This window comes from Loxodonta africana, chromosome 13 (assembly GCF_030014295.1).
Source record: "Loxodonta africana isolate mLoxAfr1 chromosome 13, mLoxAfr1.hap2, whole genome shotgun sequence".
Lineage (NCBI taxonomy): Eukaryota > Metazoa > Chordata > Mammalia > Proboscidea > Elephantidae > Loxodonta > Loxodonta africana.
In genome coordinates, this window is record NC_087354.1 from 37807486 (window position 1) to 37834636 (window position 27151).

At 49.6% G+C, this 27151-nt stretch overlaps 1 protein-coding gene across 2 annotated transcripts in view; it reads right to left on the reverse strand.

Moving 5' to 3' along the window:
• Positions 1 to 4118, reverse strand: part of SKIC8 (SKI8 subunit of superkiller complex) — a 31118-nt gene extending 27000 nt beyond the window's left edge. Inside the window, exons 1-3 of one of the 2 annotated variants that reach the window (XM_003413841.4) lie at positions 4060 to 4118; positions 1048 to 1099; positions 355 to 382 (exon numbers count right to left, since the gene is read on the reverse strand). In XM_003413841.4, coding sequence (XP_003413889.1) covers positions 355 to 382; positions 1048 to 1059 — 40 coding nt within the window. In that variant the 5' untranslated portion in view covers positions 1060 to 1099; positions 4060 to 4118. Of the gene's footprint in view, positions 1 to 354; positions 383 to 1047; positions 1174 to 4059 lie in introns of both variants that reach the window. The other variant, XM_023552960.2, reaches the window with a different exon arrangement.
• Between the last annotated feature and the right edge of the window lie 23033 nt (positions 4119 to 27151).

The following is a 27151-nucleotide window of genomic DNA, read 5'->3' on the forward strand; positions in this document are numbered from 1 at the left end:
GCGTCGTGGTTAAGTGCTACGGCTGCTAACCAAAGGGTCAGCAGTTCAAATCCACCAGGCGCTCCTTGGAAACTCTATGGGGCAGTTCTATTCTGTCCTGTAGGGTTGCTATGAGTCGGAATTGACTCGACGGCACTGGGTTTGGTTTCTTCCTTTTAGTTAGTTGTTCAATTTTTGTTATTGTTGTTTGTTTTTAAGTGTATTTGTTGTTGGCTGCCTCTATCAATCCTTCTGCAAGGTGAATATACTTAGGAATTGTATTTGCATTTCTGGTCAGCATGACGAAAGATCTTAAAGAAACCAGGGACAACAGTTTTTCACAGATGAAACTGCTTCAACAAACAGGCTGCTTACCTTGCTCTTGTTTGAAGAGAATACTGTACTAAAAAAGAACAGAAGCCACATTAAACCAGTGGTCAAAGTTCAGGTATCCTCCATCCTCTCCCTAAAGCACCCCCAGCCATCCAATTCACCCCCCACAGTAGATTTAGTCACTACAGTGTCAGCTACTTCCCCTGCTGTCGCCCTGAAAGCTCCTTGATTCCTGCTCAGGCAAGATCTGTAGATTCATGCTAGAAAAAATTTAGTGTCTAAAGAAACTAATATACTCCCTCCCTTACCCCTACTGCCGCCCCCAAACCAAAACCAAACCATTGCTGTTGAGTCATTTCCGACTCATAACAACCCTATAGGACAGGGTAGAACTGCCCCACAGAGTTTCCAAGGCTGTAAATCTTTATGGAAGGAGACTGCCACATCTTTCTCCCACAGGATGGATGGTGGGGTCGAACAGCTGACCTTTTGGTTAGCAGTCATGCTTTTAACCACTGTGCCACCAGGGCTCCTTATAATAATCATATAAGTATTGTGCATTTTACTAGCGCCACCTAACCCTGTGGTGGTAAGGTGCCCAGGGTCACTTGGCATTTTAGGAGCAGAGAAAGAATCAGATCTCAGATTCCTGACTATAAATGCAGACAACCTAGTGGGCTCAAACTTGCCAAAGAGGAGACCAACTGATGTGCTTCCCCTTGCCACAGGCCTTACCTGATTGGTCATTTCCTTCAACGAAGGATGAAGGGCTAAAGGCCAGACAGCTCTGTGGAAACAATACCAGCATTTCAGTAAGGCGGTATCATCAGGGCGCAGGCAGCTACAGGAGGTTCCCCTTGACTGAGAAGATAAGGTAACCCTTGGTTATGGAGTTGCTCCGACACCTTTCTATGGCTCAGTCAAAGGGACTTCCTTCACAAGCCCTACAGGTAGGTGAAGTCTTCTTGCTCCCGCTGAGCACAGGGACTCAACTTACAAACCTCCCCCATCCCCTGGTTTCTTCTCCCCGAGTCTGACTACACAGAGGGACCAGTCTCTGTCCCTTATTACCCTTCAGAGAGACAAAAACACAGGTCCTTTTAATTTTAAATATTTATTAAAAACCCAACAAGCAAATACAGAGGAGTCCAAAGATAGCAAAGCTCTTACAATCTATGCAGGAATCTCAACCAAAATTGCCTAGAGAAACTAGTAGGCATGTAAACAAGGAAAAGAGCTAGAGGGAGACATCTCTCTCACAAAAGGCATCAAAGTCTTTAAGGACTTAATTCAGTTAAACAAAGACCCAACTTACTTTAAGAACAGACTTCATTTCTCAGGCTACAACAAAACAAAACAAAAACCCAAACCTGTTGCTGTTCAGTTGATTTCGAGTCATAGGTATCCTATAGTACAGTGTAGAACTCCCCCATAAGGTTTCCAAGAAGCGGCTGGTGAATTCGAACTGCTAACCTTTTGGTTAGCAGCCAAGCTCTTAACCACTGCACCACCAGGGCTCCAGGCTATAACAAGTGTTCTTAATATTCTTGTGTGTGTGCCATGGACTCCTGTAGCAGCCTTGTAAAGCCTATAACCCCTTATCGGAATGTTTTTAAACACATATGATTACAAAGAAAACCAAGAACATTGAAATAAAATTTTACCAAAATGCAAAAACCAAATCTGTGATAGAGTAACATATGTCCTTCTTTATTAACACATTAGGTAACAAGATCTAGCAATTCTAATCTAACTACCATAATTTCAAAGCTGTGAAGAGCTTAAATGTATTTAAAGGTATGAAAATATCTGTGATTTCTACTGGGACAAAGTCACACTGCTAATACTGGGGTTTGTTGTCTACATTCATAACTGAACCAAAACCCAAAAACCCATTGTTGTCGAGTCTATTCTGACTCATAGCGACCCTATAGGACAGAACAGAACTGCCCCCACAGAGTTTCCAAGGAGCGCCTGGTGGATTCGAAGTGCAGACCTTTTGGTTGGCAGCAGTAGCACTTAACCATTATGCCACCTGGGTTTCCTCATTCGTAACTGAAGGAAATGCTAAATTTCAGTTAGAGGTTAGAAAACGTGAAGGTGTAATTTTTTTTCTCATCCAAGTTCATGGCCCCCTCAATTCTATCCCATGAACAAATCTGGAGACCATATAGCTAAGGCGGAGCCCTGGTGGCACAGTGGTTAAGAGCTCAGCTGCTAACCAAAAGGTCGGCAGTCCGAATCCACCAGCCACTCCGTGGAAACCCTATGGGACAGTTCTACTCTGTGCTGTAGGGTCACTTTTTTTTTTTTTTATTTTACAGCTAAGGCGCCTAGGTTCAGGTTACTTGCTTTAAATTTGCAAACCCAAAAAGGTTCTTGTAAAGCTCTTCCAAGAATAAAGGGGAAAAAAAAACCTATTTCTAAATAATCCTCGCCTACGAAGATCTTGGAAACCCTGGTGGCATAGGGTTAGGTACTATGGCTGCTAACCAAAAGGTAGCCAGTTCGAATCCACCAGGTGTACCTCAGAAATTCTATGGAGCAGTTCTACTCTGTCCTGTGGGGTCACTATGAGTCGGAATCGACTTAATGGCAATGGGTTTGGGGTTTTTCTGTTTGTTTGGATGAAGCTCTCAATCAGGTTGTTAGTGTTTTATTCATCTGTGACCCAAGAATGGGGTCATGCCTAGAATAGGAAAGACAGGAAGGAGTTCAAGTCATTCTACTGAAGTGAAGGGCATTCAATCCGAGCATCAGTCCTCTGCTCTGTGATGCACAGTCCTGCTAATCTGGCCTCACATTTAGCAACAGAGAAAACAGCTTCCAAAAGGCCAGTCTCCTCAAAACAAGGGTATGGTTCTATCAGTAGCGTTCACATTGAGCATGTACTGTGTGTCAGGTCGTGTTTCAAGTACCACACATGAACTAGCTCACTGAATCCTAACCCCACTTAGTAAACCCAGTGCAGTCGAGTCAATTCCGACTCATAGCGACCCTACAGGACAGAGTAAGCTATTCTTATTATCATCTCTACTTTCCTGGCAAGGAAGCCGAAGCAGAGAAGTTAAGAAAACTCCCCCTAAAGTTAGTCTGACATTAGAAGATGGATACTAGCGCTACCGAGCTACATCACCTTCTACTCCAGTGTCTTATGACAAGTAATTTCAGACCTAAAGACCCCAGAGCCCTGCTTTGCCACCTTCTCTCTTTAGGGATCTTACCCCTAAATTTCCAGCCACAATTCATTGCTCGTTCCTCAGCGTTTCCAATACTACATAAGCCTTGATTAAAGTACTCAGGCAGGTCAATTACCCACAGTACTACACGGTACCTGAAGTAAAGAGAACCTACCCTCTGCATCTACCTGTCCAGTGATGGGGAGCTCGCTACCTAAGAAACAGTGTGACCCACGAAAAACTTCGGTTAAGAAAGTCCTTGCATCTACGGAACCCGAGGCCTTCCCCATGAAAGAACCAGCCTTAATCTCGGGGCTACACAGAGCATTCTCAGGATGCAAGAGGCGGCTACCTACGGGCCTTCCCTCTCGCATCGGGCTCCGCACACCGATGGGCAGCCAGTGTAAATGGGGTCACAGAAGCCACCCTCAGGCACCGCGGCCTGGAGCATCCTGAACAAACCTGCCGACAGGCGGCCTCGGGCCCACCCTCGCTCACCCGCCCGCCAGATCAGGCCGTCAGCGGCCCCAACGACGGCCGACCCCAATTGCCACCAGGACCAACTCACCGCCGCTCTGCCCCGCTGCACTTCCGATGCCGGACTCAGCGCGACCGCGACGCTTAGCGATGAGCTAAGGAAGGGGCGGGGCATCTCGCCAGGCCCCGCCCCCGGGCTCCGGTTTTTCGCCGCAGCGCCCTCTGCTGTGGTAACGCCGCGCGCGGGGCGGTGCCGAGGTGAGCGGGCGGGGACAGGGCTGGTAGGCCACGCCCCGTTCACGCCCACTTCCCTGAGGCGTGGCCGCTGGGAACAGGCTCCCTTTAGCGCCAGGTTCTAGGTCCCACCGACCATAGAGTTAGGCGTTTGGATTTTAGTTTCTCCGTTTGTACTCTGGCATAGGGCTAAACTGGATGACTTCTAGGGTTCTATTGCTTTAAAAAAGTCTTTTTTCAATGAAATACAGCTTTACTTTTCAAGGGAGCGCTGGTGGCGCAGTGGTTAAGTACTCAGCTGCTAACCGAAAGGTCGGAGGTTCGAACCCGACAGCCACCACCCGCTCCGTGGGAGAAAGATGTGGCAGCCTGGTTGTGTAAAGATTTACAGCTTTGGAAACCCTGTGGGGCAGCTCTACTCTGCCCTACAGGGTCGCTAGGAGTCGGAATCCACGGGATGACAATGGGTTTGTTTTAAGCTGTAAGTCACGACCAATTAGTGGGAAAGAGATCACTTTAGTAGGTCGTGACAAGCATTTTTCAACAATGAGTTGGGGGTAGACCTGGGTCCCATCCTCGGGAGTGTGACCGGACCCCTCCTGCCCTCTGGTCAGTGTCCCAGCCTCTCAGTGGTCAAGAGGGAAGAGATATTTTGGGGAGTGGAATGCCTGGGGAAGGCATTTAGAGAATTATTTAAAGAATTAAATTGCGTCTAGTCACAGGAGAGATTACAGTCTCTCCTGACTAAAACTGGTTTCGAAGTGCAAAAGCGTTATAATAGAAGGTGATGATAGTAAAATACGGTCGCAGTGAACACCAGCCTCTGAAGCATCTGTGTCCTCTCAGATGTTTTTCTGTCAGAGCTTTACAGGGTCCAGTCTAGTAGAACCACCTCCAGTTCTATGATGAAGATCAGAAAACTGTTAGACCACTAGAACAAAAACAAACCAGTTGCTATCAAGCCAATTCCAATCCCATGTGTGTCAGAGTAAACTGTGCTCCACAGGGTTTTCAGTGGCTGATTTTTTGGAAGTAGATCACCAGGCCTTTCTTCTGAGGTGCACTGGGGAGACTTGAACCTCCAACGTTTTGATTAGCAAGCTCATTAACTCTTTACACCACCCAGGGGACTCCGAACACATACAACTAAATAAAGGTTATCTTTGGAGGCTTTTTGTCTCAGAAATTTGCTGAATACACTCACAAGAGCCCAGTCTCTGGTCCTCCGGAATTCCTTCAGAGACAGCTCTGTCCACGGAAACCACATCTGGCCCCAGAGGACCCCGTGTATGCCACTGGTACAGGAAGTTTGGGTCAATGCAAACAGGCTTCAAGACTTATCTTGACTTGTCAAAATCTTTATGTGGTGTCTCCCAAACATCAAGACACCCTGTAACCATTATGGGTGTATTTAACCAGAGCGCCCTTGCCACTGAAGGTAAGAAAAAATGTACGAGTTATACCCTGAGACCAGGGAGCTCATCTTCAAACTGGAGGCAGTTTTTCCTTCATTGGCCTACATGGACGCCGACATTCAGGCACGTTCCACAGAAGCAAATGCAGAAACACTGACCTGGCCATTGCTAGGGGCCAGGGTCCTGAAGTGCAGAAAGACCCCTTCACGTCGGTTTCCAAAAACAACGGCTTTTAGCAATGAAATGAGGAGTGGTTCACTGCCTCCGTGTTGGTCAACATGCCCCTTTGTTTTGTTTTTGGTGAAGTTTGTGGGCTTCTTGGGGTTTTGGAAATGAACTGGTCATTATGTAAACTCCCCCAAGCCGTGGAAATTGGGCCATCTTTAGCTTAACTCTTAGCTTTTGAATATAAAAAAGTGTTTTTGAAGACTTCCGCTTTAAGAATGGTGAGATTTTGACTATCGGAAATGTACACAGCTATGTAACTAAGTGAATTTTAATTTGTAGGATATGGTTATATGAATGTGGTAGGCAGAATAATGACCCTTTCCCCTCAAAGATGCACACGTCCAAAATCCCTGGAATTTGTGAGTATGTTAGGTTATATGGCAAACGGGAGTTAAAGTAAAGGTGAAATCAAGTTTGCTACTGAGCTGACCTTAGGATAGGGAGATTATTTCAGCAAGGAACCTGATTCTCCCTTAGAATTTCCAGAAAGAAACACAGCCCTGCAACACCTTGATTTTAGACCATTGTGATAAAGTCATTGTCATATTCGACAATACCATATAATCCATGTCATATTTCTGACCTACAGAACTGTAAAATAATACATTTTTATTGTTTAAGCCTCTCAGTTTGTAGCAATTTCTTTCAGCAGCAACAGGAAACTAATAAACCCGTTGCTGCTGAGTTGATTCCAACTCACAGCAACCCTATAGGACAGAGTAGGACTGCCCCGTAGGTTTTTCCAGGGAGCAGCTGGTGGATTCAAACTGCTGACCTTTTGGTTAATAGCCCAGCTCTTAGCCACTTTGCCACCGGGCTCTACAGGGAACTAATAAGGTAGGTTTTTTCTTTTTCTGCATGTAACTAAATATTCCACCACCAGACTGTGGTAAAAGCACTCTGATCATTTTTATGTTTTTTGGTTTACTTTTTATCAGAATACCAGGGCTTCTGACCTTCTGTTTGCTCCCTTCCAAATCAGCTACTATTAATTTTCAATTAAAGCAAATTGTTTTAGGCTCTTTTTGTCAGCCATCACAGTTGTTTTGGATAAAAATTTAATTAAAAAAAAAAAAACCTCACTGCTGTTAAGTCTATTCCAGCTCACGGCAACCCCACGAGTTTCAGAGTACACCTGTGCTCCACGTGGTTTCCGGTGGTTGGAATCTCACGGAAGCAGATCACCTGAGCTTTCCTCCACGGTGCCGCTGGGTGGATTCAGACACCAACCTTTCTGTTAGTAGTCGAGTGTATTGTCATTGGTGGCTTGTGTGTTGCTATAATGCTGAACAGATTTCAGTGGAACATCTAGGCTAAAACAGAGTAGGAAGAAAGGCCTGGCAATCTACTTCTGAAAATCAGCCAGTAAAAACCCTATGGATCATAATGGTCTGGTCCTCGACTCATCATGTGGATGGCATAGGCAGCTAACAACAAAAACTTTAGCTGTATAATTCCCTAATTATGACAGTAGCTCCACATTACTCATTGAAAAGGATGTATTGAGTATCTGCTTTCACCCCCGTGCCCCAGAGCACCAGACACACGGGGTCCTTGGCATGGCCTTAGCATTGGGACTGTGAATGGGATACTTGGTCTTTTTGTGCATCTGATGAAACCTATGGATTTCACCTTGTAATACTTTTAAGTGTATAAAAACAAAACACACAGGATTACAAAGAAAACCAATTACTGTATATCAAAATACCAAAAAACCAAAACCAAAACCAGTGCCATCAAGTCGATGCCGACTCATAGTGACCCTCAAGGATCACTATATCAAAATACGGTTATCAAAATATTTGTCAAATAGCAATACATGTGCTTCTTTATTCATGCAGCAGGTCTAATAACTTCCATGAATTTCAAAGTAGTGATTAGTGTAAACACTATTTTGAATTATCTGCAATAACTGTAATGTGATATGAAAACATCTGTGACATCTGTTGGTGACAAAGCCACCCAAACCCATTGCCATCTAGGCGATTCTGACTCATAGCCAGAGTAGAACTGCTCCATAGGGTTTCCAAGGCTATAAATCTTTATGGGAGCAGACTGCCACATCTTTCTCTCTCGGGGCTGCTGGTGGGTTCGAACCGCTGACCTTTCGGTTAGCAACCTAGTACTTAACCACTGTTCCACCAGGGCGCCCCCAACAAAACCATAGAAACTGCTAATACATCTGGGGTCTATTGCCTACATTCGTAATTAAATAAAATATTACGTTTCAGTTAGAGGTTAAGGAAAATGAAGATGGAAGTATTTTCACAGACCCTCCAAACCTCTATTGTGGAGCAAATCTGGAAAGACTTGCCGAATGTAACTGCATGCCATTTAAATACCTATAATACGAGTTATGGCCTTGCAGGTCAGGAGAGGGTGAAAAGAATTTAGAATAAAATAAAGTAAAAGTCCAAGCTGGTGGTGAAGCAACTTGGGGTGTGGCCTGCCCTGAAAAGTTCTGCAAACCACAGTGAGGCAAGGTTGGGAGGCCCACCCTGGAAGGTTGCAGCCCCGCAGGGATATAGCTGCTTCTAAAACATGGCCTTCCCAACCAGCCTAGGGCAGTTTGGACTCAGAGAGAGGCTGAGGAAGGCAGGGTGATGCAAGGAAACAATGTTCCTAGATTCACCCCTAGACCCCTCCTCTTCACTCAGAGCCATGGGTCTGAGCATTTCAGAAATACAAGAAGCCTTACGGGCCTATCCTACACCTATCTCCCTCTACATACCTCCAGGGACAGGGAGCTCACCACCTCCTCAGAAGGAGCACTGCCTCTGCTCCAGTTCCAGGAAGCCTCAGTTGACTTCCTAGAAAACATATGAAGCAGTGGCTATGGGGTAGTGTGCAGGCAGAGTCCTGCTCTCTGCTCAGCACAGGCAGGGGGAGGGGACACTCCATGGGCCATTCCTTCCCTGGTGGGGCTCCAAGGTCCTCCATCTTGACTCTGTGTGGTCCTCCTCAAAGCACCATCTGGCAAAGCTCACGTCAGGGACCCCACCCCACCTTTCTGATGTTACATTAGATGTTCCCCCGGCTTCCACAGCTGGCACCCCACTTTCGTCTTTGCACCCTCCCTACTTCCTCCCCTTCTGCAAGCTGCAGCGTGCCATGTGGTGCCCCCTCCTGCTCTAGCTGCTGCCCCTCACTCTGCCCCCCAACTTTCCCTCCCTTTTGGATAGGCTGGCACTTCTTCTCTCCTCCATGCCCCACAGACAGGCCTCCAGACCCTTTTTGCTTTCAGGTTGGGCCCATAGGGGCTAAACAACTCAGTCTCTAGAGCCAGAATGCCTGGGTTCAATCTTGGCCCCTCTACGTTCTAAAAAAAAAAAAAAAAAAGTTTTTTTTTTTTTAGCTCTGGATAAATTATGTAATCTCTCTGGGCCTCATTTCTCAAATGGGGATGGTAATTCTACCTTCCTTTTAGGGCTGGTATGAGAATTAAAGGAGTTAACCTATGTAAAGCGCTTAGAACAGTGCCTGGCACATAGTAAACACTCAATAAACGTCAGATCTTATTACTTTTACTATAGTTATTCTGGGAAGCCACAGACACACAGCGTACCTTTAGGGAAGGCCCTGAAAGTCCCAAGGTCTGTTTGACAGCTAAGTGTACTTGGAGCTCCGAAATGGCCGACTCCCGGACTCCACCCAGCCATGATTTACTCTGTGTACTTCCTTACAAGGAACCTTCTAGAAATTTTAGGAGCCCCCACCTCTAAAGCAGTGATCCCACATACCTACTGTTAGGGATTTTTTACATGCAACCCCATATGTATATATTTATTATTTAAAATCATTTATATGTAATACTATATTAATATATTTATGTGTATTGTAAAACAAAAATAGAACTCCAAAAGGATGATTTAAAAGTAAATATAAACAGAGGTCTAGTATTTTCTTCCCAGACTTAGTGAATGCTCCTGCTCACCATCTAGGGTACACAAATCCCTCTCTGAAGACCCTAATGCCTCCACGTTTTTGTTTTGGTTAGGGGTGCTACCAACCAGCTGGCGGTGAGTCAATTCTAACTCATGGCGACCCCATGTGTGTCAGAGTCGAACTGCGCTCCATAGGGTTGTCAGGGGCTGATTTTTTTGGACGTAGACCACCAGGCCTTTCTTCTGAGGCATCTGTGGGTAGACTTCAGCCTCCAACTTTTCAGTGAGCAGCCCCAAATGTTACTGTGAACATGTGGACTGAGCCATGTAAAGTGACTTCTCCAGGGTCACTTGGTCAGCAATTTGCAGATCAAGAATCGAAAGTGAGAGATGGTTATTTTTTTTAATTCCCCAATTCCACAGTCTTAGGGGAGAGGAAGGCAGGGAACAGGAGATCATGGGAAGGAAAGAGTGGCTGACAGAGTAGGGGAAACACTCTTATGGGACCAGAGGTGGGGTCTGGGTTGAAATCCAAACCCATGGAGAGACCTTTCTCTTCTTCTTCGTCTGGCCAAGGGAGGCTGAGCCAGCGGGCCTCCGGGAACTGGCTTCCTACTCTGCAGCCAGGGTCCCTGGGCAGGCCTGAGTCCTGCGGACCATAACGCTAGCCACAGCTGTGGAGCCAGCAGTCTGGTGCTTTACCTCCGCTGGCCAGAGGGTGGCAGTCGTCACCTACCCACGGCCAACGGCTGGTGCCTGCTGTTGTTAGGTGCCGTCGAGTCCATTCTGACTCACAGCGACCTTATGCACAACAGAAGGAAACATTGCCCAGTCCTGAGCCATCCTTACAATCGTTGTTATGCTTGAGCTCATTGTTGGAGCCACTGCGTCAGTCCACCTCGTTGAGGGTCTTCCTCTTTTCCGCTGACCCTGTACTCTGCCAAGCATGATGTCCCTCTCCAGGGACTGATCCCTCCTGACAACATGTCCAAAGTACGTAAGGTGCAGTCTCACCATCCTTGCTTCTAAGGAGCATTCTGGTTGTACTTCTTCCAAGACAGATTTGTTCATTCTTTTGGCAGTCCATGGTATATTCAATATTCTTTACCAACACCACAGTTCAAAGGCATCAACTCTTCTTCGGTCTTCCGTATACATTGTCCAGCTTTCACATGCATATAATGCATTGAGAATACCATGGCTTGGGTCAGGCGCATCTTAGTCTTCAAGGTGACATCTTTGCTTTTCAATGCTTTAAAGAGGTCTCTTGCGCTACTGGTGCCTGTAGACTAAACCAAAAAAAAAAAAAAAAAATTTGTGGTAGAGCCAATTCTGACCCATAGTGACCCTAGAGGACAAAGTACAACTGCCCCATAGGGTTTCCAAGGACCAGGTGGTGGATATGAACTGCCGACCTTCTGGTTAGCAGCTGTATCACTTAACCACTGCACCACCAGGGCCCACCTGTAGGCTAAGGCAGAGTAATTGGTACCAGCCATTCCTGGCTCCTCCAGACCCCAGAGGCAGGGAGTGCCTGCTGCTGAGTTGTTGTGGGCCCTGAGAAAGGACCTCTTGGGCTCAATTTTCCAACCTACAACATGGAGGTCACACAATGCCACAGCCTTAACCCCTAGTGGTTTTCAAAGTATTGTTCCCAGACCAGCAGCATCAGCATTACCAGGAAACTTGTTTAAAATGCAAATTCTTAGGCCCCATCCTGGACCTAGTAAGTAAGAAGCAATCGAGGTGAGGCCCAGCAATCTGTGTTAACAAGCCTTCAGGTGATGATGGTGCACGCTGAAGCATCAGGCCACTGTGCTCAGCCCAATGAGAAGGCTGAGGATAAAAGCCAGCTACCACCAAGGATTGCTGCTAAGCTTCTGGGATGGAGCAGCTGTTCCAAAAAGCCTCCTGGCCATCGCTACTCTGCAGGTATCCACCAACTTGGCCTGGCCTGTATGGGGCCAGGCTTGGGGTATTCAAAGAAATCAATGGAATCCCTCCCTCCAAGCAGCTCATAGTCAGAAAAGCCACAGCCCCTTGGTGGCACAACAGTTAAGCACCTGGGCTACTAACTGAAATATTGGCAGTTCGAACCCACCTAGTGGCTCTTCAGGAGAAAGACCAGGTGATCTGCTCTGTAAAGATTACTGCCAAGAAAACCCTATGGAGCAATTGTACTCTGTCATATGGGGCCACTATGAGGTGAAAATTACTCCACGGCACCTAACAACAGCACGATAGTTATATTTCTAAAAGCTACAGCCCCCCAGAGTATTTGATTTTCTCTTCATCAGAGGTTTAGAAATTATTTACCCCTGTTTTATAGAAGAGAAAAATGGCACAAAGAGAGTATATGGTTTACCCATCCCATTGCTGTTGGGTCAATTCCAATTCATAGCTGCCCTATAGGACAGAGTTGAACTGCCCCATAGGGTTTCCATGGAGCGGTTGGTGGATTCAAACTTCCTACCTTTTTGTTAGTGGCCAATTTCTTAACCACTGTGCCATCCCATTACCATTGCTGTCGAGTTGATTCCAACTCATAGCAACCCTATGGGACAGAGTAGAACTGCCCCATAGGGCTTCCAAGGAGCACCTGGTGGATTTGAACTGCTGACCTTTTGGTTAGCAGCCGTAACACATAGAACCCAGTAAACTCATGGCAGAGCGGGGGACTAGAGCCCAGGCCCCTTAGGCTTCTGTAGAGGCAGTCTCTCTGCCCTCCTGAATAGGCTTGTGAGCATGACCAGAAGAGACAGATCAGAGATCCAGGTCCTGCAGTGCCCATCTCCCCTTGGAAATGGGTAGGGTCCAGGAATCAGCTCATACCAAATTGGAAAACTGAGTCGCATGCCCAGGGGAGCCAAAGTGCAGCTGGAGGGAACCAGGCCCCATACTAGGAGAGGAGGCAGGGATAGGCCAAGCCCAGATGACGCACCAAATTTTGCTGCAACCTGGGCCCACACCATGTCTTTCTGGACATTACTGGCATTAACCGTACTGGCAGAAGCAGCAGCAAAGTCTGGCCACAAAAACAGGCTGCAGAAGACATAGAGTGGGAAGTAGAGTGAGCCAAGGAGTCTGCGGTGGTGGTGGTGGGCCTGCCAGGAGGAAGCTGAAAGCCTCCAAATGGTGGCATAAATTGGGTGAGGAAGACTGTGTGAGTCAGTGTCACAGCCCGCAATGGATGAGAGGGCAGGTTGGTAGGTGAGCATGACAAGGGAGGTGGAGGGGATCCCTCTGGATGGAGAGACCCTCAAAGGAGGCAAGGGAGGAGAAGCAGGAGTTCTAGTGGTGTGCTGGTACATGTTTAACAGGGAAAATAACAGTCCTGGTCTAAAAAAAAAAAAGCATTTGCCAATTCCTGTGGTGTAAATACTCCCACCATGGCTGATTTCAAGCTACCGACATGATGTGCCTGGCCACTGAGTTGGGAAGGGATGCTCACACATTTGGCTCTAATAGGCTGGTATAAGTCAGTTCCAGTGTACCCCGAAGTGGTTCTGACATCTCGTTGAGAGTGAGGTGGATGCCGATATATGAGGGGTACACACCCTGAAGTGTTGACTCTGGAGGCTGCCAGGAGGTGGTGTTCTCCAGGAACAGCTGGATACAGTGACAGCAGTGCTAGAGTGAGGGACTGTGAAAGGGCTGGAAATATGGGGACTTTTATCTACGGAAGCAGGGGAAGTCAGAAGGTTGAGAGCAGGGTGGGCAAGGGAGGGTTGCAGGGATATGTTGACCAGAGGGACCTGGTCTTGAGTAGCAAGGGGAGAAAGCAAGCTCTGGGAAGAGAATTCACCGCCTTGAGGTTTCCAGTGGAATTTAGAAATCCCTTTCACACCACAGCTTAAGTACAGAGTCTCCTGCCAGGACAAACAGGTGGTAGCACCAGCCGGAAAGCTTGGGAAAGCACCAGGAAACCTGTATCAAGTGAATGCACTTTTGAGGGACAAAGGGAATTCAAGAAGCCACAGGTAGCTTTAGAACACCCTCACCACAAAGCTCCTCCCTCCTACAGCCCTTAACTCAGAGAGGGGGAGCCGAGGCCCAGGCTGCACACTGGACGTGAGTCTAAAGTTCATTCTGGTCAGAGATAAGTTATCCAGTCAAAAACCAAACCAGTTGCCTTGAGTCAACTCCACCTTGTGGTGACCCCGTGTGTGTCAGTAGAACTGTGCTCCATAAAGATTCAATGGCTGATTTTTTCGAAGTAGATCGCCATGTCTTTGTTCCAGGGTGCCTCCGACCTCTCAGTAGTGAGTGCGTTAAACATTTGTACCACCCAGGGACTCCTTTTAGCCAAAAGTCCCACTTTTACTCCTTGCCTGCTGCTGCACCAAAATTAAAAGCTAAAGAATCAAAGCATGTGGAGAAACTTGCTGCACGGTTACCCCAAAGCTGCCCAGAAAGCCTTGTGGGGTAGCAGCCAGGACACAAAACCTCACATCAGGGGCTGTAGTTGTTATTATTATTATCGCTGTTGTTATCATTCCCATTTCTGAGTACCTATGGCATGTCAGACCTTAAGCTGGGCATTTCACTCACATTGCCTCCTTTGACCATTCTTGACTATGAAAGGGAAAGTCTCTAGCCTGCCTGTTCTTGAGCCCTCCCTGGCCTTAGTTTCCTCATCTGTATGCTTAGTGAGGCTGCTGGATGAAATGAACTTGGGCTCCCTCCAGTTTTGACTTTCGGATCCCCCTCAGCTGCTCCTGGCTGGGTGTGCTGCCCACTGGTTTGGTTGTGAGCTGCCTCAGTCACGCACAGTTAAATCGTGGTCTTCAATGTATCGGGTACTTTTCTGTGCATCACGTCACATGCTCTCAGCCTCCCCTCTTAGTCCAGCGCCTATCCTGGGACCAGTTCTACGTAGGCTTCAACCCTGGTGTAACCCTTGTGCTTGGTCCAAGTGTAAACAGGCAGCAATTATCGTCTGCAGGCGACCTTGGCCAAGGGGTGGGAGAGTGGAAGTGGATGGGCAAGTGTTTCCCACTTTGTCCCTTATGGGCAGTTCTGAGACACCCATCACAGGCTCCTCAGAAGGTCCTACAGGATCAAGTACCAGTTGCCAACAGTGGTGGCCAACTCGACAATGCATCCTTGATATGGCCTCTTCTTCCCTGTTTCAGCCCCATTCCTCACTCCTGCTCTCTGGGGTCACATTCCTAAATGCTCACAAGTCTTTGTCTCAAGCTCTGCTTTGGAAGGCATCCAGGCTGAGACAGTGTCCAAGGGCCCCCCACTGTGAATAACCCATTTTGATAAAGTGGGGTGACTTGAGGTCCTTGGCACGCTAATGAAGCTCTCACTCCCTTGCGTTTAGAGATGATTTCTTGAGGGGTGAGCAGACCTGTGGGTCAAGGAAGCTCTGTAAAGAAAGAGCCTGGCTCAGCCCTGGGGAGGGCCATCACAAGGAGGTCTGGAGACAGGGACCTGTTGGAGCCTAGGAGATCAGTGAGGAGCTGCACTGGGTGGGACAAGAGCATATGTGGGGGGTGGGGGGATAGGTGCTGTTGGGGTGTCCTGTACCTGCAGAACTGAGTAGCTCTCTGAACAAAGCTCTAGATGTACAGGAACTCACCAGGTCCTCCATGGAAAGCTCACCCCCAGCTCCAGAATGTGGGGAGGCAGGAGGGCAGGGGAATAACGGAGGCTCCTAGGCCTCGACGTGGGCTCTGAGCATGCAGTCAGGAGGGCAGGGCTCCTTCCTGCCTCTTGGAGGTTTCCAGAAGAGGAGGCGGTGTTTGTGCTGGGATGGGAGGATGTGCCCCATGGAATTGCGAATAAAGAAATGTGGATGAATGAGTGAATGACATCACACCTTTAGCCAGGAGATACTGGCAGTAACTGAGGCCCCTCCACAGACCTTTTCAGAGTAGTGCTGGGTTGGAGGGAGCAAATATGAGACCTCAAGCCGGGGCCAGGATCTAGCAATGGCCCACGGAGAGGTACCTGGGCCCAGGTGAGAGGGGACCTTCTCACAAGCAGAATCATTCCGCAGGGCCAGGGGCTGCCTCGGAGGAGTGAGCCTCCTGTCCCAGGGGATGTACAAGCTGTAGCTAAACAGCCACATGTAAGACTGGCAGGGTTGACTCCAGGACCACAGTGTAACCTTCCAGGCCCTTCCACCCCTACTCCGCTCAACCCTGCCATAACTTTGAGATCACTCCTACTGCTGAGCTCTTACGGGGAGGACTGCAACAGACTAAAGAGGCCTTAGGACCAGGACAAGCTCCAAGCACTGGACTCCCCCTGATCCACTGTCCACCCTACTCAACACCAGGATCTTCCCTGAGCACCCCAGCCTTCTCAGCAGTTAGATCCCAGGGGATTCTGTAGAACACAGTAGTGAGATCCCAGCAAAACGCCGGAGGGGTTCAGACAGAATTCTGGGGTGTGGCCCTGCCCTCTGGCCTCCTGGCTCACTCTCCTTGTTTGGTCAGGTCAACCCCTTACAACCTACCCACCCCATGCACTTCTCCCTTCTCTCTGAGTCTCTAAACCCAGGTGGTCATTCAATGTTCTGCCTGGGCCATGCCTGGAAGCCTTCTCAGAGACCCGGGCCCCAGCCATCTCAGCCTGGGCCTGGCCACGGCTGCCAGCTGTGTCCAGTCTCAACTTGAGACTCTTCATGAGCCCCTTTTGTCTCCCTTCCCACCAGGTCCAGGAGTGTAGACTGACGAAGCCACCCTGGGAAGGAGGAAAAGGAAGGGGAGTCCTAAGATTAGATGCACTCAGGTGATGGACCAGTGGGGCCTCTGTGTGACCTAGCCCCATGACATAGGCCCAGGATGAGCAACAAGAAAGGGGTCCAGAGTAAGGTGTAGGGAGCAGGGCCAGAGCATGCCGGACTCTGGGCCTGGGGCTGATGAAATCTCCATGACAACCAGGCTGAGGCTACCAGTGTGGAATTAACCCTTCATGAGGGATCAAGGGGTTCCAGGTGTGGGGAAGGGGGCTGAGGATCCAGGAAGGGAAGGGAGGGGACTTCAGCAAGCCCTGCTAGGAGGTGGGCTGACAGCTTAGAATGGTGAAGCCACATTTCCTCTTTGTAGAGTGCTTCTCTCAGAGACCTGGTGTCTGAAGGGTCTCCCCACTCTGGAACCCATCCAGACCTGCCCTCCCTGGCTGAACCTGCCCCTCTGGAAGCCTCTTCCTCCCTGTTCCCTGGCCACCTCCATCCTTGTCCCTAAGCCAGAAGACTGCCCGGAGGCAGCTCAATGTAGGGGCACCCATGGTATCAGGCTGGGTTCTAATGTGGACTCGACCACTTGAAAGAGAAGTGACCTCAGCTATTTGAACCGCAGTTTCCTCATCTGTAAAGTGGCACTAGCAACTTCTTAGGGTTGTTATAAAGATTAAATTAATATGATAATGACTGTGCAGCACTTAGTACAATGCTGGCCTCAAGGTAAGAGCTCAGCAAACAGGAGCTGTTAGGGGTAGAGTCATGGGCTCCTATTTTGAATCCTTCATTTTGCCAAAAGGGAAACTGAGGTCTAAAGACAGGACCTGGCTGACCCAAGATCACCGACTGGACCAGCAGCAGAGCTGGGATGTGAGCTGAGGCCCCGATGTCCTCTCCTGTCCACAGCTCTGGGCCCCTCAAGTGCAGGTCCTTGGGCTTTCTGTAAGATTTCCTCTGTGGCCATCTATGGCCTCCTGGCTGCTGCACTATCTCCACCTGCTTCCACCCTCCCCATCCACTGTGTATTTGCATTTAAGAAGGGCCTTCAGTATCTCCAGCAAAGGAAGGCTGGAGATCTTCAGCCTCACTGAACTGAGTGCCAGGCCTGTGCAAGCTCTGGCTTTGTGGGAGGAGATGGGTGGAGGCACTGGCCCTGCCCTCCAGAGGGGTCAGGGAGGCCCAACTGCACACTGCAGCCCCACACAGGGCATTCTGTGGCTTGTCAACAAGAACAAGGGAGAGGGGCAGTCAGGGGACCTGGGTCCCAGCCTCTGCTGCACCACCAACCTGCTATGTGACTGGAGTACATCCTTCCCTCTCTGAGACCCCATTTACTTAATCACACATACGTGGGCCCTCTGCAGGGGCCTCAGTCAGCCCAGAAGGACACTGAGCTTTGGTCTGGCAGGGGGCAATTCTGTCCTCCTGGAAAATGACAGCTCTTCCTGCTAGGCCCCTGGGGATGGGGGTTTCTGCTCTGCAGTCGCTGCCACTGCGGATCTCTTGTCAATTAATTTGGCAGTTCAGTGTCCAGGGACAAGTGGTCTTTGAGAGGTGTAATGTATCCACGTCAGAAATGAGTTATGGGATTTGCCATGGGGCCGTGATCATGCCTCCCCCATCCAGCCCCTACCCCCCAGGCCTGCTTTGTCATCCGGTCGGCGTGTTTGCATGTGTCATTGCCCGGCCACCTCCGGTCATCAGGTGGTCACGGGGGACTCATTGGAGGTGCATTATGGGCCGATGGTTTTGAGGGATGATGGAGGGGCAGGCCCATCTGCACACACATTAAGCCCTTTGTCTCTGGGCTCTGTGGGGAAGATGAATGAGGTGTGTCACTAGACCCCCCTACCTGGGGGACATCGGGGGTCTGGAGCGGACCTTGGGCTGGGTGTTGGGTGGAAAGTGACCTGTGGCCACCTCTGTGGACAGAACCAGATGAAATGGGCTTAACCAGAGATAGCGGTAAGAAGACAGTAAGGAAGAGGAGGCCCGGAAAAGCCCCATGAGTCAGGTGGGGTTTCTGTGTGGCTGTTGCCAGTGTATCCCCCACTAAATCTTCAGGCTTGGTCTCCTGGGGCTGGGGTTCCATTTGCATCATGAGCGCCCAGGCTGAGAGAGTTCTCAGCGCAGCTGATGCAAACTCCGCACTCCGTGGTGGAGAAACTGAGGCCTGAGAAAACCAGAGACTTGCCCAAGGTCGCTTCAGGAATCGGCGGCAGCAGGGGCTGGAGGGGAAGTGGGAGATCAGCTTCCACAGACACCCCGACCCCTTCAGGGCTTGCTGTTGGCTGCCGTGGAGTCGGCCCCCAAGTAGTGGCGACTCCACGGACAACGGAATGCACAGGCCTGTGATGGAATTGTCTGCAATCATTAGAGAGTATGTTTTGAAGACTCTGAGAATGATGGGAAATGGGAGGAGTCGACGTTCGAATTTTACTTCTGGATTTTGTTTGAATATTACATAGGTGGGTTATGGTTGAGGTGCCACTTTCTTTTTTTTTTTTCAAAGTTCTTCCTTTGTAAATTGTGGTAAGATATATATATAACAAAAAGGAGCCCTGGTGGCATGATGGTTAAGTGCTCTGCTGCTAACTTAAAGGTTAGCAGTTCAAACCCACCCAGCTGCTCCCAGGAGAAAGACCTGGCAATCTGCTCCCATAAAGACGACAGCCTAGAAAACCCTACAGGGCAGTTCTATAGAGTCGCTGTGACTCGGAATCAACTCGACGGCAATGGGCTTGGTTTGGTTTAAACAGAAACTCAGGGCCTCTGAAGTAATACCTCCCCATGTCACCTGCCCCCGGGCCCCGGTAAACACTAATAAATTTTGCTTCTATGCATTTGCCTATTCTAGGTATTTCATACAGGCGGGGACATACAGTATTTGTCCTTTTGTGTCTGACTTAGCATTTCGCTCAGCATATTTTCAAAGTTCATCAATGTTGTAGCATGAATCAGGACATCATTTCTCTTCATGGCTGAGTAATATTCCATTGTACATATATACCACATTGTGTTTATCCACTCAACTCTTGGACACGTGGGTTATTCCCACTCTTTGGTTATTGTGAATAATGCTGCAATGAATACTGGAGTACAAGTATCTGAGTCCCTGCTTTCAAGTTTTTTGCGCATATACTGAAGTGCCGCCATTTTGTGCACTACATTTCTACATATGCTTGGATATGTTTCTGTGCTCTCTATCTTGTTCTGTTAATCAGTTTGTCTACTCTTATGCCAATCCCCGTGGTTTTAAAATATGAAAGCTTTAAGAGAATTTTATAACTGATAGAACAAGTTTCTCCTCTTCTTTTTCAAAATTGTCTTGGTTATTCCTATGTATTTATTCTTCCATATAAATTTTAGACCCAACCTGCCAGATAGGAAAAATCCTGTTAGCATTTTCATTAGGCTTGAATTAAATCTGTAGCATATTTAGGGGAGCTGTACAATAGTGAATCATCCTGTGGTACTGTTTTTGATAATAAAAAATATTAAAAAGAAAATGAACACCATATAGTGACATGGAAAACTGCTCGTGCTATAAAAAGAAAAAGAATTGCATGGTTGAAAATTGCATGCAGTGTGTGGTCATAGCATAACAGGTGTAGAGGAAGAAACTGGAAGGAAAGACAAAAACATAAACAGTGGATTTTTTTCTTTTCCCCATTTTCTAATTTTTCTGTGAGATATTTTAATTTTTTTTAAATATGGGCATGTTTCTTAAAACAGGTAGATTGATAAATGAGAACATATCCCCAGAAGGGGAGACTGGAGTGAGGAAGGAACTCAAATGTGTCCCAACAGGAAAAGTTGGGGGCCTGGACAAGGACACCTCAGGGAGGGGTGGCATGGGCCAGTCTCAGCTTCTCCCTGCCAGTTTCTGTGTGGCAGCTGTGAGTGAGGCCTGAGGCCCCCAAAGACATAGGTGGTCTTTCTCACAAGCTGTGCCACTGTGCCTCTGTGCCTTGGGCCATCTGGGACATCCCTGGTGTTGCAGGCAGAGTGCACACATGATGGTGGCACAGTGGTTAAGAGCTTGGCTGCTAACCAAAAGGTCAGCAGTTCGAATCCACCAGCCTCTCCTTAGAAATCCTATGGGGTATTTCTACTCTCCTATAGAGTCGCTATGAGTTGGAATCAACTCTATGGCAATGGGTTTGGTGAGCATTGCTGAGAACTGGTTTGGTGTTGGGAAAAAGTATAGGGCAAGTAAACCAGAAAACAGCTGTTGTTGTGTCCTGTCAAATCAAAGTCGACTCATAGCGACCCTGTAGAGAACAGCTAGGCAACATCAAACCACATAGGCATGTCTACACGGGAGCCATCTGAGCTCCATCTAGGTGATTGGGCCACAAACAACTGGGCCATGAAAAACAGCTGATCAGTAACTGATCTCTTCCGTTCCCGCCAGAAAGTTGGCAATGTCTAGACTTGGCTTCCAAGCACCCTTCCCAAATCACACACAAGGACTTGTAACGTAGGATGTGAGCCTGTCGGGTCAGACTAGCTTAGTCTGCTTTGAGAAGTAAGCCCAGTGTGTGGGCAGTGGATGGTCGCCATTTCAGGTTAATAATCCTGGTGCCTGAAAGGTGGGCAGTGGTGGCAAATCCTATCTGGTATCCCATTTAACTTTCTTAACACCCTATCAAGGTAGGGCTTGGGCTCCAATTGTATAGTGGAGGGCGCTAAGAGGGGCAGTGACTTGCCCAGAGCCACATGGCAGGAGAGCAATGCAGCCCAGATCAAACCCAGGTCGGTCTGTGCAACTCTACCAACAGGCTTCGTCCCTGACCCCACAGTTCACTGTGGTTTTGAAGTGGTTGAAACAATAAAGAAATTTTCCAAACAGACCGTTCATTCCCTTCCCTCCAACCCCCACCGCCACTTAGTGGGTAATGCCTCCAGGAGAGCTGTGTCAGCTGTCAGGATGTGTCAGGGCAGGGAGGCAAGATGGATGGGTCATTGTTAATGAGTTAGTGAGTCTGATCCCCCTTGTGGGTTGGGGGCGAATGACTCTAATCACCGCTGGGCCTGACCTCCCTGAAGACAGGCTGCCCAACCGCTGCTATTCCTTATTTGTGTCCCCCGAAATGACTGTGGCAGGGCAGTCCCCACCTCCCCTTGTAAGATCCACTCTCTCCGTCTCTGTGGCACCCATGCTGGTAGGAACAGAGGCATCAGAGCTACATTAGAAGCAAGACAAAGGCAGAATTAATAATGGTGGCCTTTCAAGGACAGGCAAAGGATAAGAGGCTGGTAAAGACCTCCTCAGCCTGGGTGAAAGGTTACCTGGGCTCAGAAGAACCTTCAGTTGAGGTAAGGGTAGGAACTCCACCCTGAGTACCCCCCTCACCTCACAAGGCCAGATGCTTCCCCCCAGAATTTTCCGTGGTCTTATCTGTTAGTTTTAACTTCTCATCTCATAGCCAGTAACCACTTGCTCCGACTCCTAGTGACCCTATGTGTGTCAGAGTAGAACTGTGCTCCATGGGGCTTTCAATGGCTGATTTTGGGGAAGTACAGCACCAGGCCATTCTTCCAAGCCAGCTCTGGGTGGACTTGAACCTCCAACCTTTTGGTTAGTAGCCGAATGCTTTAACCATTTGCACCTTCCAGGGACTCATGGTTTTATCTTTGATTCTCTGTCTTCTATGGAGAAAGTAGGACACACAGTCTGATCAAAGGCCTCACCCAAAGGCCCACTAACAACCACTACCACCTGTCCTGCCCCTGGGGGAAGAAGGGTTAGATAAGGAGTCTGCTAAGCTGTTCTTATCCCAGCGCCTCCCACTGGACTCCCAGAAGCTGCATTGATTGGGCCCAGGCTCTAGATGCATGGCGTGTCTAGCCTCCTCCTCTCCCTTCTCCTCTATCCCTTCCAGGGCACTTGGCTCCTGGGTCTGAGGAGGAGAGCAGACAAAGGCCTAGGGAGGAATGGAAGTGTGCAGCCCTTAGAATAGCTGCTGCGTGGGCACGCTCAGCCTGAGAACCTGCCGGGAATATCCTCTCATTCATTCGCTCTGTACTCATTGGACATCATGGATGCCCAGCCTGCACCACGCCCTGGGCTGGGCACCAGTCACAGAGATGAGCAAGACTTGGTCCCTGGTCCAGAGCTGTTCTCAGACTGGTGGAGAAGATAGATGTACAAATAAAATAGGATGTGCGCTCTGAGAGCTGCCTTATGCGGGGAGGTGGGGGGGGGGGGTGGGGGGATGCTGTAGGGAGCCAGTGGAGAGGGCCTAGAGGATCAGGGAAGGCTTCCCAGAGTTGGGGACACCTTAGCTGAGCTTTGAAGGGTGTCTGCCAGGCAAAGAGAAGAGCAGTGGAAAGCTAAAGAAGTGTAAGAGGGCATGTGGTTTCCAGGGGGCAGTAACAGGGGAAATGAGACAAAATAGAATGAGGGACCCAGCTCATGAAGGCCTTTGAGGCCAGGTGGAGGACTCGATTCTGAAGGTTGGGGGTACTATGGAAGAGCCACATCTGTGAGCTGCTGAGTGGAGACTGACTTGGAGGCTGGGAGATCGAGTACAAGGCTGTGGTGATAGTCCTCAACAGAGAGGATGAGGCCCAGCCTAGGCAGCAGTTGTGGGGATGCAGGGGAGGCATGAGTCCTGAGAGGATAGAGAGGGCCCACCCAATGCAGTGTCCTCAAGGCCTGGTCATCCACAGGACCTGTCTGCCTGGGAGGTGCAGGGACAGTCTTCCATGATGTATCTCCAAGCCTGAGGATGTGCTCAGACAGCCCAGCTGTCTTTGGTGAATACAACAGAACCACCACCATGGCTGCAGCACCCCCAGAGAACCCATTTACATTCCTGGCATGTATGTGTCTTAGGGAGGCAAGTGCTCCTGTGGGGCCCTGTGGAAGTAACCACTGAGCAAGTATCCATGGAACTGAGCTGAAAGAAAATAGTTCATTTCCAAACTGTTACAGAAAAAGCCCTTAGGCAAGAGTCAGGAGATCTGCATCAGTCCCAGCTCTGACTGTGTGACTCAGTTTCCCCGTCTGTACAGTGAGAGAGTTGAGCTAGGATCTCCCCAGCCCTCCCAGTCTGGACTGCGGTACATTTCTGAAATGTGCAGAGAACTTTGTAGTTTCCCCAGTATGCCTATTACCATCTGAGCTTGATAACATAGATCTTATTGTGGCCATGATGTAGATGCTAAAACTGAAGCCTGGGAGGGGAAGATGATGGATGTGAGAGCCAGGATGAAGACCCTGGTCTCCTGACCCCATCCAAGGCATTTCCCCAGAGCCATGGCATCTGCCTTGTTCCCGTTGGTGGGAAGGTGTTCAGTAGCTGTTGTCCAGTTTTTCTCGTGCAGATTTGTTTCTACATGAGGAGTGGGAAGGAACCATGGCTTCCCTGGGGGTCATTCCCTACTCCTGATAAGTGACTAGCCTGAATCGGGCCTCTGCTCCCAGGAGGCCTCAACAAAGTTTCGCTGACTGACCACCAGGCCTGTAACCCAAATGAAAGGTGAAAACGTGGCCTCTAATTTCTACCCTGGGTTCCATGGAAGGAAAGACCCAGGCTGTGTCCAGGCCCAGGGCCACCCAGAATGGTGCCAATTCCTGATGGGCACCAGGTGTGGGCAGCTCAGGGTGGGATGAGTGAGGGGTTAAAGCTGCCAGGTTGCTGCTCTGCTTGGGAGATGCTGTCGGGTGGGGGCGGGGGGCTGGGGAGTGAGGGGATAGGAGGATGGGGGGTGGGGGGCCCTCAGCTGAGGCAACAATTCAGCCCATGAATCATATTTACAAACACTCCAGCAAGCAGGAAAGGGGCACTAATTAAATATTCACATCCTGAGAGGCCTCCAGGAGCCGTGAAGATGAGGACAGGATTGCAGCCCAGGAGGAAGCATGGTGCTGCCAGAATGCGGGGTGGCCATCGGTCCAATTCAGCCGCCAGGCAGGTCTTATTACAATGATGAATTTTCGAGTTATCAGCACTAATGCAATCACCATCATAGGCCGGGAACACCCTCTTCATCACTCAAAGCCCAGGCTAGGGCAGCCTGGGGAGGGAGAGGGGAGCTTGCCAGTAGGGAACAGAAGGAGAGGCAGCCAGTGCCCCTGCTCTCCGGCTCTAGGCCTTCCTGAGCTGGGCCATTTGGTTGAGGCCCTGGCCTGGAGGCATGAGGCTGGCCCGCTCAGGTGGGGCTCCCAGAGCTCACTCAGCTGCCTCATTGATCGGGAGAAGAGAATGGTTTCCCCTGGACATCTGGGAAGGCTGAGGCAGCTGTCCTGCCCATCTGCCCCCAGGAGAGCGGCTCAGAAGCCTGCAGGAGCCCAGGGGCTTCTATAGATCCACAGGCCCCACATCCGTCAATCTCGATTAAGGAGGGCCACGGGGAGCTGGGGGCTTCTCCGGCCACTGCAGCATTGTCCTGGAGACGCCTGGCCTGGGGACAAGGGGGAAGGAGGCGGGCATTGCTTCCCATGTGAGAATCCATTAATCCTGCCATGGTGATTGAGCACCCGTGACAGCCAGGCATTGTGCTGCATCCTGCACGTGCCGCGCAAGGGGCAGCAAGAGGTGATTGATCAGGGACAAACGGGTGTCTCTTTCTTTATGGTCTTTCAAAGGCACCATTTGGCATCCTGAGCGGGGCAATCAATGAGAGGCAGTTCACCCCCCTGTGGCCACCCCCAGGCGGCAGGTGGATGGGCAGCCGAGGCTGGAGCCCACGTGGGGGCAGTCAGAGGGCCTCCCTGTCATGTGTTCTGCGCTATTAGCCAGGATGGGGTATCCACGGTGCAGTCTCTTCCTGGTGCAGGGCTGTTGGCCATCAATTTGCCTTCTCCTTTTGCACTGAAAGGGAAGCTGGAACAGTTGCCATGTTTTCTGATAAATTATAGCCACCCAGTCGCCAGGCTTGCAGCCCAGAGGATCCCAGCACTTGTATAAATCAGACTAATGAAAGCTGAGGCTGTCATTTTCAAGAGCAGGCATTCATTCAGTAAACCTTTATGGAGTGCCCGCTAGGTACCCGGGCCTGCTAGCACCGGGAACACAGAGATAAATCAGACAGGGTCCCCCAGCCTTCAGGGGCTCATCCTTCAGGGTCTCAGCCTGCAAAAGACCACAGGCCAATGGGGCAGGCAGAAGCACACACTGGCAGTTACACAACGGAGTAAGGAGGTGGCCTAGCAGAAGGAGTCTGGACTTTGGAACCAGCCCCAACATCCCCTGGCTGTGTGGCCTTGGATCAGTGCCTCAGTGCTTCTGAGCTTTAGTTCCCTCGTCTGAAAAGTGGCCAAGAGGATACCTCCCTCATGGCTGTAAGAATTCAACGACATAATGCAGCACAGTGTCTAGTGCCTGACACATGCGGGGCTCAGTAAGTGGTGAGCTCCCTCTCTTTCTACTCCGGTCCCACCTGCCTGTGGTGAAAGCCATCTTGGGCTGTGGAGGGCAGAGGAGTAGATGCTTGGCTCTGCTGGGGAACAGGGAAGGCTTCACAGAGCAGGTGACTTTGAGTTCAGCCTTTAACAATAGGAGTTGGGGAAAGAAGGGTGAACTTCCCAGGTATGGGGTGTGGGGAAGAGCCAGGGATACTGGGAGAGACTGAGAATCCATCCAGGATGGAGGATGCTGAGGGGGAAGAGCTGGGAAGTAGGAAGGAGTCTGTGGTACATACACCAGCAATGCAGAGCGCTGAGCTAGTGTGACAGGGTCAAGCCTGAGTCCTAGAGGCTGCCCTGACTCTGTACGGAAGATGGATTGGGACCTGTGGGATGACATAGACCCCAAGGCAGGGATTCCAGTGAACAGTCTGTGGCACTGGTTCTGGGCTGGAGCCAGGCCTGGGTAGAGAGGGTCTGGATTCAAAAAGAGGCATCAACGGAAACTGGGGGGTGGAGAGAAGAGGGTGGCTGAGCCACAAGAGGGGCCAGCTTGGCAACATGCCCATAGCAGAGACAGAAGCGGAACCAGACAGGCAACCCAGAGAGGGCCAAGTGTTTTCTCAGAGAATGCATGCCCCCGATACAAGCTCATAGACAGAGATTTGCAGACATGTACAGACACACACACGTAGAACATGCCAGAGCATGAACTAACAGATACAAGCATGTAGAGATTGAGATACGCAGGCATGCACTGATAGACACACGGAGAGTCCGACTCAAAAAGACGCACCTGGCAGGCAGATTTACAAGGCTGACACATACAGAGATACACACCTGTGTAAACGCACAAACAGAGGAAACAGAGCCCACAGCCACAGTTGGCAAACACACACAAGAAAACACACAGGGAACAACCACCTTTTTAAAAGTCTAATGCCCAGGCTACACCCTAGGTTAATGCCATCAGAATCTCTGAGGGAGGGACTCAAGCATTAGAACCTAAAACTCCCCAGGTGATTCCAAAATGGAGCCAAACTTAAGAACCGGTGCTTCTCAAATGGCATGGTGGTTAAGAGCTCGGCTGCTAACAAAAAGGTCGGCAGTTCGAATCTACCAGCTGCTCCTTGGAAACCCCATGGGGCAGTTCTACTCTGTCCTATAGGGTCGCTATGAGTCAGAATTGACTCATTGGCAATGGGTTAGGTTTTGGTTTTTTGGCTTCTCAAATGTCAGTGTGATAAAAGAAGGTCCCCACATGGTGCAAATGGTTTGCGCTCAACTGCTAACCTAGAGTTGGCAGTTCGAACCCACCCAGCAGCACCACAGAAGAAAGGCCTGGCAATCTGCTTCTGTAAAGATGACAG